We start from the raw sequence: 12,546 nt of genomic DNA on the forward strand, positions 1-12,546 counted from the left end.
AAATAACTCCCCATTAGCTTTAAAGAGACCATGGGTTCTCTAAATTTCGTAGGGGTATACTTCAAGAACCTTACAAGGACCCTTGTCTGTAAAGCAAGCGATTAGCCATGTAACAGGGTACGGGAGAGGCAGAAGGTAGTTCAAAAATCACTCCCCTCTAGTGACCTCTGGCCTCTCAGTTTGACTCATCCGTCCTAATAGCTCGTTATTCTGTATTTTGGGGCTCAAGAGTTAATTTTGTGCTTGAGTTTTTAGGTTGTTATCATGATTGAATGATTTATTTCATCAGTTAATCGACAGCGTTCGCGATAACCCATCCACATCCACTATGCGCAATATGGGGCTTCGTGCGCACAAATACGTCAAGATAAAAATGCTCACTAAGAGTAAAGAGCTAACTTTTTTTTAATGCTCTGCACTGAGGAGAGATGAGGGAGGGGGCAGGCTGAGTGAACTCCGTCCTCCCATCAGTAATCCCCTCTGTGGTGACGTAAGCCGGGCTGTCTCCAGAGGGACAGCCTTGAGTTTTGGAGCAGCCAGGCGGTCAGTGTGTGCATCCCAGGACGCAACATCAGTGTAGCTGGGGCTCAACTTTCAGCTGATAGCGAAACTTCAGACAACCAAGGAAAACTTGGAAAAATGGGTAAGTTTTACCAACAGATGTTCCGGTGTCGCGACGGATGTAATGAACGCCTGTTGTTTTTTGTTTTTTTTGTGATGACAGCATAGATCATACTTGGCTCTAACTTTCGAGGTGCACGGATTGTTTAAAAGTACGCATAAGTGAAATTTTACTATTGCTACTAGTGCCACAGAAGGACGTTGTTTACCTGACCCGGTTGCATGAGAATCGGCATTAGAGCAGCCTGCTGAAGCAACTTGTGGAAAGCGATTAGACAGATTAGGACTGTCAGGATTCCTGCAGTCAACTCTGAGCGAATCTGTAGAGGTGTTAAGTCCAGTTCAGTTTGCTGCCTTCACTGTCTCTCTTTTAACTTTTTTAAAAAAGGGCCACAGAGGCTGAACTGTTTGGGAAAACGTTTGATTAAAAGTTTTCACTTGGCCACGCCCTTCATTATCAGTCGTCGATTATCACATTGGTCAGCGGTGATTGATCACGTTGCGCTGATTGAGGTGAAAGGTTGTCATTGTTGTCCCGTCTCCTATCCAAACAGCTCAGCGTGTTTTACTGGCAAAGCTTGATTAAAACGTACTGGAAGCAGCATATTGCATTTGTCAGACGCTCCATGATCGGCTGTTGTGTTGTGCCAGAGCTTGTAATTGCTATCTGAAGGGCTGAGCTGAGACAGTACCAAGTCTTTGCCATCTGTGCTCGCAACCTGGGGGTGCGAGGCTCCAGGGAGGAATGAGGGGCTCATGCCATGGATGTTTAATAACGTTAAAACTGTGATAAATTGGCAACACATCCAAAACAATTAAATGTTAGTTATGAAATATTCTCAGCTTACACTGCGCTGGATATTAAACAGCTAAATAATTGTGGCCATTTTGAGCTGCTGGATTGGGTCTGTGTAACATTTAATACCATGTGTTGTTTGCCACAGTGCAGCTGAGGCCAGGGAAGGACACTGTGTGAGAATGTGTATCAGTGCTCATTAATTCGCTATGAAGCTATCACAGAAGCGCCTTTGTGCTCCTAATTTGGAGCTGCTCCTTTGTGCGACTTCAGTGGCTCTTAATGTAGAGAGAGAAGTTCACTGAATTGCAAGTTGCCTAGCGGATGCCCTGTGAACTAATTCCCCACAGACCCTTATTCAGTGTCTCACAGAGGATATTACTCTGCATGGCAATCAACCTTTATGCATTGTCCACTAGCTAAAGCTCTCATTTTATATTCAAATATGCTCTGTGGCCCTTTCAGAAAATACACGACAGCCTGTTGTGCGCATGAGGAGATTGATTTGGAGACTTGTTAGATGCTGTAAAAAGTCCCCTTTGGTTGAATCAGAGAAGTGCTTTGTGCTCCTCTGCAGTGATTTGCCTTGTTTCGTGTCAAGAAGAATTGCAAACACAAAAAGGATCACCTGTAAAAAGCCCCGAATAGATATCATGAACCGAATGTGTGCAAGACTACGGAGTGTAGCGGTCATAGAGTGGTTGTGTAACTAAATGTCGAATTTGATTTTTATGGTGAACTCCACCTGACATGTTTTTCAGAGAGATCCTCCTCTGTCCTTGCCCCCGAATGATTTTAACAGTGAACTGGGTTGTGTGAAGACTGTGGGAGGATGACCTGGCTTTCCTCCAGCTCTATTCAGAGGAAGACAGGAAGACATTTTCCGCAAATAACTTGTTAAGTTCTTGGTGTTAGTTCTGTGACTATTACCCCAGCGAGCAGTATTTGGCTGCTATTAGCTCCCTTGATAACTAAACAGGAAGAAACTGTAGTGTTGGCTCTGCTGATTTTTTATCATTGAGCCAAACATCTGAAAGAAGAGTGCTGGCATGAAGATGACAGACTTCTATCACACATGTGATGAACACTCACTTGTTTTTAGAAAGAAAAGCATGTCGTGCATAAATGTCCGGTAAACTTTCTTTAATGCAGATTGTAGGCCTTGAGCTATTGTGAACAAGTATGTCAAGCAAAGATTATTTTTATTTTTCATTAAACTTACCGGATTTAAGACATTTTTGGAAAAACATTTTCGCTTTTGCAGTTTATTTGATTAACATAACACAGTGTCTCTTCTTCTTGGAGCCTGATCCTGATAGCAAAAAAAAGAAAGCAACTTTTTTTTTTCTTCTTGTGGAAACTTGTGAAGCTTCTTGTCTCCGTGTCCTGTTTTCACTGTGGAGGCCTTGTGGAAAAGTTCATCAAGGCTGGTCGCTAAACAGATCCAAATGTTACGTCATTGTTATTGAGAAATTCAAGAAAAGAAGAGATAATCATAGCAGACAGTTCTAAATGTGTCTTTAGTTAAATTCTTTGCTGTACTTTCATGGCTCAGTTTGCACTGACTCACATGAACAGTTAACGCTTTCAGGAAGTTTTCAGGCTTAAACAGAATCGATCCTGTGTTTTGATGACCCAAAAACACGGGAGCTGGGTGTGACTTGTGTGTGCTCTGTCTACATCAGACCTAGGATGCTGTTTGGAAAGTTTCTAATTACACATCAGCAGTGTCACACATACTGTCACAAACCCATGTGGTGAACTGTGTGCGCTGTGACCTTGCGTCCGGAGTCTGAGGAGGGGAAAGACCATTAAACTACTAATCCCGTGCCAGCGGAGATATTTTTTTGCACTTTCTGAACCAGAAACTTGTCAACTGATGGTTGAGCAATAATAGAAAGTCAGATTTCTATTTTTTTCCCCTAATTTTAGTTGAGTCACGGTTGTTGTGGTGGTCATACACATCCTTCTGTTCCCAAGATATGCACAGAAAAAAAACAAAAAAACCCAGAGGACTGTGAGAATGAGTCACCGCAAAGATGTTCAAAGAGTGCTGAGAGCAAATTTGAACTTTGCTGTTTTGTGTTTGCTTGTGTAAGCCAAAGCAGTCTGCTGTTAATTCCCATAGATTTTCACTGTCTGAAGTGCGGCTCAGGCTATATAAAGTTTGTTGCTCAAACATTACAACTAATCCCACATTTTATATCACCATCGGAAATTAAATATCCCGTTGTCTTCAGCTTTCAATCTTTAATTACTGTGAATACCCTCCATAATGAGGCAGTTGCTGTCATAGTTACATGATTTCTGGGCTGCTTTCCACTTGGCGATGCATGTGACTGAGCATCTTTGGTAATTGTACAGCGGTTGAGGCCCATGAAGCTCACAAAAGATGGCTTTTTAGTGCAACCAAAACTCCATCTGTTGTCCCCTTTTCCTGGTTTAATTTGTGCCCTCTGATATCTCCAGTTCTTCTCATCTTCAACCCATTTATGTCCCTTTTTAGTTGCTTTTAGTTTGCTTCCTGACAGCCAGGTTAGCCCAAGCACTCATGTTAATTTGTTGCTCTAATAAGTCCTTTGACTACAAAGAGAGCCATTGACTATTGTGACACTAGATGTTAAGAATAGACGTTCATGAGTGGGGATCCTTGTTCAAGCATGTCCCTCGCCACTTTTTACTAAAAGCCTATTCACAGTAAAACAGAAGGGGAAGGCAAGTGTACGTGCGTGTCATTCTGCCATATGCTTAAAAACTCTATGGCATTGAAAATACACTCTATGTGCAGGGGGGGAAACAGCTTTTAAGATATACACAAGCAACAGTGTTGGAAACAAAATATGCCAAGGATACAATCTGGCCTTTATCTTGTCTGCTAGACTTCAGAAAGACACCCATGATTAACAAAGTTAAACTGGAAATGCATTATGCTGGCATTAGTGCATGTATGCAGAGTGTAGAGGAGATATTTGCCAGTGGAGTAGCAATCTGTATCAGTGTTTTGTTCAGAGTCAGATGACTGTTCCAGAAGGCCTTTGGGAGATAATGGCTCGGGGAAAGCAAAGAGACGCTGCAGCTGATGAACATTTACTCATTGATCCAATAGGCATTTGGCCCCAGTGCAGCATTTTCTGCTATCTACAGTAAACCACACCATACTGCTCTAGATGGCCACATTTTCCACAGCACATTAAAAACAAAAACACTCATTGCATGTGGTTTGATACACTTTCTATGTGTCACACGAGCAGGGAATTGAAATAGTCAACAATGCTTTCCCAGAATAATCAATTATCAATGCGAGTTATGGGTAAAAAAGTGAATTGATTGTAATCCAAGTGAGGTGGAATGGTGACATATTACTTTACACAGAATAGTATGACTAAGCCTAGATATCTACGCTAGCTCTGAACGGTGACTAATGAGCTCGGTATTTGGAGCCATAGGTTGATCACTAAAAATACATTTTAGAGCAGGACATGAACTCAAAGGATGAATTCAGTCTGTGCTTTAGAAGCTGTATCAGCAGTTAAATATGGAGATGCCAAACATACAAAACGGAGGGCTCATGCGTGTAAAACACGGCTGTGTCTTGAGTTGTTTTGACGGAGGGCTATTTTTTTGTCTTAACTAATGTTTCAGGCATGAACATTTTCCAAACAGCATGTGAAACCTATACTTCTTGTCTTGTCTCTAAAGTGTGACTTCTCACCCAAACATTACTCGTGGAAATTTGGAACGGCTAGAAGCAGTTTGCTTTCAGGTGCCATAGCTACTTTGAGCACTCCACCTTTGAGAGATGTTGGATTTTTCCAGGCTCACTGAGTCCGTGGTTTAAACAAATTTATCTTGTTTAATAAGATATTTGGACTATGTAGACATGTTTGGTTGATCATAAGTGTCTTAGCCTGCTGTAGCTTTGGAATACTATTTCCATTGCTTGCCTTAGCTTTTCTTTACACCCATTTGTCCAAATCAGTACAATTAACTGAAAGGTGGCAGTGGGGAGCTGAATTTCAGATCTATATCTTGAGTGTATAAAAGATTTGAGTTAGCAAGTGTACCAGTTAAGGACACTTAAGTGCAAGTTCTTTTTCTACGTTCTCTCCAAGGAGCGATCACTATAAAACATGCTTGTAGCCACCCATTAGTTAGTGATTCTGTAATTAAAACCCTCACAGTTGCTGTCTTGGAGCCAGAATTTACCATATTTGAAGGAGTGGGTGACATTATCATTTAGCTAGTGAGCTTGGTTGGTGAGCTGTTTCCATAAACCATATGGGTGCCATGCACACATACCTGATAATTTTAATCCTAAATAACAACTAATAAAATGCTAGAAATTAATTTACGAAAAATTCAAGTTATTGACTGCTTTTAAATGCTATAACTTTGGCCATTTTACCATTTGAAGTCTGCTTTTGTTGACTTTTTGAGCCAGTGTTGTGGTCATTAGAGGAACTGCGTTTGGTTTGATTTTCAACCTACAGAGGTTATCACTTGGGGAAAAGCCAATGTATGGTTTTAGTGCCATTTGCTTGCCTAGATTATGCCAAAACTAGCAAACCAAATTTTGTGGAACTTAGTGAAGAGGTATGACGTGGTTACATTTTTCAGTGTTTTTACTTCTCTTAAACTTGGAAAACAATTGGGAATAGGCTTTTGTGGGAAGAGTTTGATGTGGCCACGGTTTAAATGTAAAACTACTTAGATGAATTGAAAAGAAATAAAAGTGCCTCCAGCTAATTTCACCGTAAGATCATCTGTCAGGAGTGAGAGTTGAATATATTAGTCCGCTTTTCAACTGTGGGAGCCTATAGGGTTGAGCTGTTGGCTGTGTGCCCGCTGAGTGTATTCAACCCTCCACAGATAGGCCTTTGTCCTCAGTGCTTTTACGCAGCTGCTAAACAACCGTAAGACAAAAGCATCTGGGGTACCCCAGCACACCAATGAGAAATGCTCACCATATGAAGAGCCTTGCCAGACAGCCTGGGACCACTGGGATGCAGCCAAGTGCTGCGCTTGGGATGAATTAAGCAGCAATTTAAATAAATACTCATACAATCCTTTATGACTTTTTATTGGCCTTTTAGAATTATGTGTAAAGTCATATTTTATATATTAAGATTTTTCCATCGTGCTGCTTTTGCAGAAGAAAATCTTGTTCGAGCTGATTATCAAAGCTTGTTGCTTTTATGTAAGATGCAGGAGATGCACATGACTCCTCTTTGCTAATGTTGTTTTGATTGGGTGCCACATGTGATAAGAGGAGTCATTCTTTACTGCCAGGAATCATTTTCCTGACCGAGTGAAAGATTTCCAAGTGAGAGTTTGCATTGTCTGCTTATTATCCTCCAGAGAAAGGCATAATAGACGGGAAGAGGCACTTCTGCCAAGCAGATGAAAATCAGCTATGGCTGATCTTTTATGAAGCGACAGCTGCAGGAAACCCAATAGCTCGGGGAGAATGTCGGGGAAGGCTTTTTCTTTTCACACTCAGACTGATTGAGGGTTTGAAAAGATGGATTTCAATTTGACTAAATTACTGAAGTTTAGATTTGACATTAATTTAACTTGAACTACACAACTTGAGTCTTTTACCATGTGCACATTTCATTGTTTTTCAAGAAGCCAGTCGTAGCTTTACTATATGTGGAAAAACAATAGAGAACAGCAGCTTTGGGGTAGAGGAAATCCCAGATGTTTCTGTCTGAAAAACAGCTTGACCTTATAACCACACGCAGACCAGAGGAGAGATCAGTTCGCTGTATGAATATTATAGCTACACCACTGAGAGGTCTCATAAGTCATCTTAGCTTTTGGCCTCTACCGTATGGGAAAACAGTAGTGTAACCATAGAGCAGCAGAAAGTGGAAATAATGTTGGAAAAAAAATCATATTTAATGTACAGAGTAAACTTTAAGCAACTGAACCTATGAGATCTCATGTTTTTATGTGTGAAAAGTGTATGAAATACTTGATGTATGCTTAACGTACCTCATATTTGGAACTAGACCCCCTAGTCACATGGATCACATTTATATGCTTTGCATTTTCATAGCCAATATTTCTGCTTTTATTGGTTTTAATTTGACTTGAATGTGTTCAATAACATGTGAGTAACTCATCTGGTTTCCTGCTGCACTGAGAGCTCTCATATCTCCAAAAACAAGGTGCCAAAAAAGTACAAGCAAAGCACTTTAGACAGTTATTAATCTCTAAAATAATGCAAAGTTATAGAAATGAAAAGCGCAATATGTTTAATGATCGATTACCAAAGCATTATGCATTATTGGTTTGCATAGTGCAAAACATAATCATGGGATAAAACAGTGGGAAATGGTTAGTGCTTACACACAGATAATAAGACAGCGTCACAAATGGTGCTATAGATAATATGCTGAGACGCATTGCAATGTCCAGTTGGATCAACAGGATGTTGCAGGATGCTGGTGGAAAACTGCTTATTAGTGCTTAAAGCAATAAAGTAATGGACTGACCCTTGCTCACAGAGGTCAGCAAGAGTGGAGTGTATACAGTTACTGGAGAGATTAACTTCTCTTCCTTTCCTGTGATACTCTGTACTTACTGCATATTGTTAAGCACTTAGCCCACATAAGGAAGAACACATCTCTGCGGGGCTGGAAGTATCAGATTCAGGTTGCAACCAACTTTCACATCCTTCCAGGATTCAGCCTAGGATGTGGGACTTTGAGACAGTGGAGGAGCCTCATGTAACAATGGTATTAAAGTAGTATGTGTTCTGGCTTCTCCGTTGTCATAGTGCTCACAGTGAATCCTGACATGAAGGGGTCTGAATGAGCTGAAAGAAGAAGGCTCCATCTAATAAGGGTTGGAGGGGGTGAAGCAAGAGAGTTTGAAAAGGCTAAAGTCTTGGGTCAGGGGTTGGAGGTTGGCAGCATGAGGTGGAGGACAATAGGATTGGTGGGAGTGATGCAAAGCAAGAGGTCCCAGCCGCCGGGGGAGACACAGAGGAGGGTAGGAACTGTGCACAGGAGGCAACCCCAGAATTAGCTGGAGAGTCTCGTCTGCTGTCTTCGTGTTTCTTTATGTCTCTATTGTGTCCATGTGTGCGCACTCATGTGCGTGTGTTCATATGCGTATGCTCTATGCAACAAGTAGGAATACGAAAGTCTCCAGCCACAGTGCTATTTGCATCACAGCAGCTGGAGTGTGAGAACATTTGTGTTGTCAGGTCCTCACCAGTTTTAAGAGGGACATATGGACCGTGAAACATCAAAAGGGAAAATCTATTGCTGCTTCTAGACATCCTTACAAGATGGGCTTGATTTTCCTGACAAATATCCTTTGAAGTAATACTCTAAATTTTGTGTGCATCAACATTTTCCATTAATCTCAAAAGATATGCCTTTGTCAGTTTAGTCATGCATCTGATTGTCAATAACTAAAATAACTGTAGCTGCTTGTTCATTTTCAGGAAAAATAATTTCATTTATTTTAATGTAATTCCTATAATTCAGTTATACTACTTGTAATCATATTATATTACATATTACAAATAAAATGATATTTGCCAATGTCTGGCTAATATTTATGTCTTGCATGTTTTGTGTACTGACTAAATGTTCAGAGATGAAACAGGTTTTTTTTTTATAACGGGGATTTCATTATTTCCTGGTACAAAGACACATGCAGGTGACAGCAAATACAAAATAAACAAACAGAAGAAATATCACCAGTATCATCAGTCATCAGCAGAATTGTTCCAGAATTTCATTACCATATTAATTTCCTTATAATTAAACTTAACTGCTGTCTAGTCACTTAAGTAACAAAGAAAGCATCTTAGTAGTTTTTGTTCTAGGCTAAATATAAACATGCTTACAGTGATATTCATTGTATTTAAAGGATTAACACCCCTAAGAGAAGTCCTGCGGGATTTATTTTTAATCTTAGTGCAGTTTAATGGACCTTTCAACTAGCTTGGTTTGATAAGATTAGTAGTATACACCTTTGGAGCCATAACTGCATTTAGTCTATAAGGAGAATCTTAAAGAAGCTGCTGCTCAAGCCTAAGTGATGAGCTCAGTGATTTTGGTTGTGGTTTTCTGCCCTAGCATACTGATATTTTCAGCAAATGGCAGCAAAAGATTGCCTGGAGACTTGATTAGGAGTAGCTAACAACTAAACATGTAGACATTTTTACTTAAGGTTTGGCAGAAATCAAATTAGTTGAACTTCGAATTAGAGCCTGGACAGATTTATTTATTGCTAATCTGTTAATACCGGCATTTAGAGTAGCCAATAAATTTACATTTAAAAAAAAAAAAAAAAAGTAAAGACGGACTGGGAAAAACACCCTTCAACCATGTCATGACAGTTCATGTTGCACAGTTTGTCCACCAGAGAACACTCTTCAACTTCCTTGTTTGCAACACGTTTGGAGCCACAAACACAGACAGCTGATTGGTGGAGGATTGGGCAGAGTGTAAATAAGCAAATAAATAACTACATATCGGTCCATATATTGAAATATCGGATTTTTAAAAATCGCCTAATGCTAATGCTAACATCAATTTATGTCATTGAGATTACATTGAGTTGAATTTAACTATTAAAATGCTTATTTCTTAAATCACAACAACACAACTTGTTTCACCTCCTCCCGAGGAGTCAGGGAATGAGAGGCATGCACTAAACAAAATGTTACTTTAGTGTCAAAGCAAATTGCTTAATGGTGTTGTTATTGTATCATTTGAAAACATGGAAAACCTCAACAGCTTTTTAAAACTTTTTTGTCAGATAAAAATGTTCTGGGGAATTCTTGGTGTTCTCATTAGTCCCTGGAATATCCGTCTAGGAAACTAGATAATGGAGGTCGGAGTGAAGACTGGACATACCTCTTGTTGGTTGACTGGGTTCATAACTTGATTGAGGCAGAACACAAAGATAGCAAAGCCTCTTCCAGATATCATTAAAAGTTTTAGTGCACGCTGAAAGAAGAACAAACAGTAATGCCAGCACATATCGTTAAAATATGATGTGTATATGTTTCTGTATCATTTTCTCATTGGTTTAAGTTTCCTGGCACTGATTTACTGTTTTGACTCAAGACTGAAATTATAAAATTCTTAAGGATTTGATACTTTATGGAAATTGTTGTCTGTGCGGGCAAGCCAAGATAACGGTAGCCAAAGTACTGTACGCTAGAAAGCCTGGATAATACAAAGAATCTGTGTCTTTTACTCTACCTCCAACACTTAGGCCAAAACCACAAAGGCTATGGAGGTGCCAGAGAGTCAGGGTTATGTAGTCACTTTTAGAGGAAAAACATGGCTGCCAGGCTTCTCTGAGTGAGTGCTGCTCCATATCCAGCCCTGACACAATAGTAACACAAACATGCAATTAGAGAAGTGCTGAGTCAAACACCAATGGACATTGTTTGCTTGCAATAAATACAGAGAGAAAAAAATAAATCTGGAATCTGTACGATGGCATTTATACCAAGATATTAAGTATGTCTCTGACAGTGGTATAAATTGAATGGCATGGTTGAGTTTTTGCTACCGTGCTACACAAAATATGAACAGCTGTATTCTTGTGGTAGAATTCCTGCGTGAGGAACAATGCATTGGTCCATGGGATGGTATTTTTGAACCACCAATGAATGCAGGGATTGGTTTTAAGACCTTATTTTTGAGGTTGGGTAATGGTTGGTTACAGAAAGTCTTGTATTCATAAGGTCAACAAATTAAGGCTCAACTTCAACAACATCTGGTAAGAATATCATCTTAAACGCTGTTTAAATGAGATTGCAGAGTATCTTTGTTTTTCAGTCATTGTGTTTAAAGGAACCTTTGGATTGGTGCCATTTCTGACATTTAAAAAACCCCAGGATTTGGATTATTATCAAAGGATTAATTGATACAAAGCCCTAGACACAAGTTGTCTTTGGATCTTACTAATTACTACAGACATTTGGAATGACAGAAAACATCCAAGACCAAGATGTTATTTAAGAATTGCACCATTAAAGAATTCGATACCTTTCAAATTTGAACCTGCTCAAACACTGAATTTATTAGGGGGGAAAATAGATTTTCACTTGTTTAAAAAAGCCAATAGGAAGTAAAACCTCTGTGGTTTCCCTGTTTTGTAGAGAGCATGTCTTTCTATAATGAGTTTTGGTTAAAATTATTTTTTCCACTGAGTTTCCACTGGGTTTTTTTTGTTTTTGTAGTAGTAGTAGTAAAGCAAATCAGAACCTTATATAGATTGAATTGTCTCATTTAATCATAATATGGCAGGAGCAGATGTACTTTTAGATTGAGTTAGGGCCAAAACTTTGGATTTTCAAATAAATCATATGTTTGATTGTTCAGTAAATGTCAGAGAATTTGTATGGCTTTTGTTTCTCTGTAGACTCCCAGAGCAGATGAAATGGTGTCAGTAAACAAATGAATGGATCTGCATAATGGGTTTGCTGTGCCATGCTTCTGTACCAATCAATAACCTGGATTCATGCCATACATAAAGGCGCACATACAAAGCAGATCGAGATACGAAGAGGGACTGCGGTTAAAACTAGGTCACTAATGCCACTAGAAAAGAGAAACTCACTGACTACAACAAATGACCAAAACAAAGTTCACAAGAATATCAAGCTTAAAGATGTTGATTGTTGAAGTTTTTTCCATGAGCACCACAAAATACCAGCTTGCCATTTGATTTTGCTTTTCTTCACCTTTACAACAGATGTTAACCTTCACAGTTAGTTATTTCTGACATAGTTGATGCCACATGCCCATTTGGTTTAAACTGTCTTCCTCTGTTCCCGTGTGGTGAGCCTGCTTTCTCAGGCCTTTGATGGGTGTAAGTAGTGCTTGAGCCTGGGCACAGACCTGGTTCCATGAGAACTCCTTCCATAGTGTGAGCCAAGCAGGGGTGCAGGTCTTCATGGGTGACTGAACACTGGCGAGCATTCAGGATCCGAGTCTCACACCATGAAAGGTTGACCCACAATGAAGCCTCCCACATTTGTATGAGCTTCATCATCATTCAGATTGTGTCCTCAAGTAAGGGTGTGGCGCTGTGTCCACACTGAATCTGAGCTTGCAGCACTCAGGCTTTCACATGATTATTCCCAC

The 12,546-nt window shown here is 39.8% G+C and overlaps 1 protein-coding gene across 2 annotated transcripts in view; it reads left to right on the forward strand.

Annotated features, from left to right (window-relative positions):
* The first annotated feature begins 488 nt into the window (after window positions 1-488).
* The window catches only part of gpm6bb (glycoprotein M6Bb), a 29,353-nt gene continuing 17,295 nt past the window's right edge, over window positions 489-12,546 (forward strand). For both annotated transcript variants that reach the window (XM_085136635.1, XM_085136636.1), the window contains exon 1: window positions 489-643. In XM_085136635.1, the coding sequence (XP_084992761.1) occupies window positions 640-643 (4 nt within the window). In that variant the 5' untranslated portion in view covers window positions 489-639. The remainder of the gene's footprint in view (window positions 644-12,546) is intronic.

The sequence above is a fragment of the Neolamprologus multifasciatus genome, chromosome 16 (assembly GCF_963576455.1).
Source record: "Neolamprologus multifasciatus chromosome 16, fNeoMul1.2, whole genome shotgun sequence".
Lineage (NCBI taxonomy): Eukaryota > Metazoa > Chordata > Actinopteri > Cichliformes > Cichlidae > Neolamprologus > Neolamprologus multifasciatus.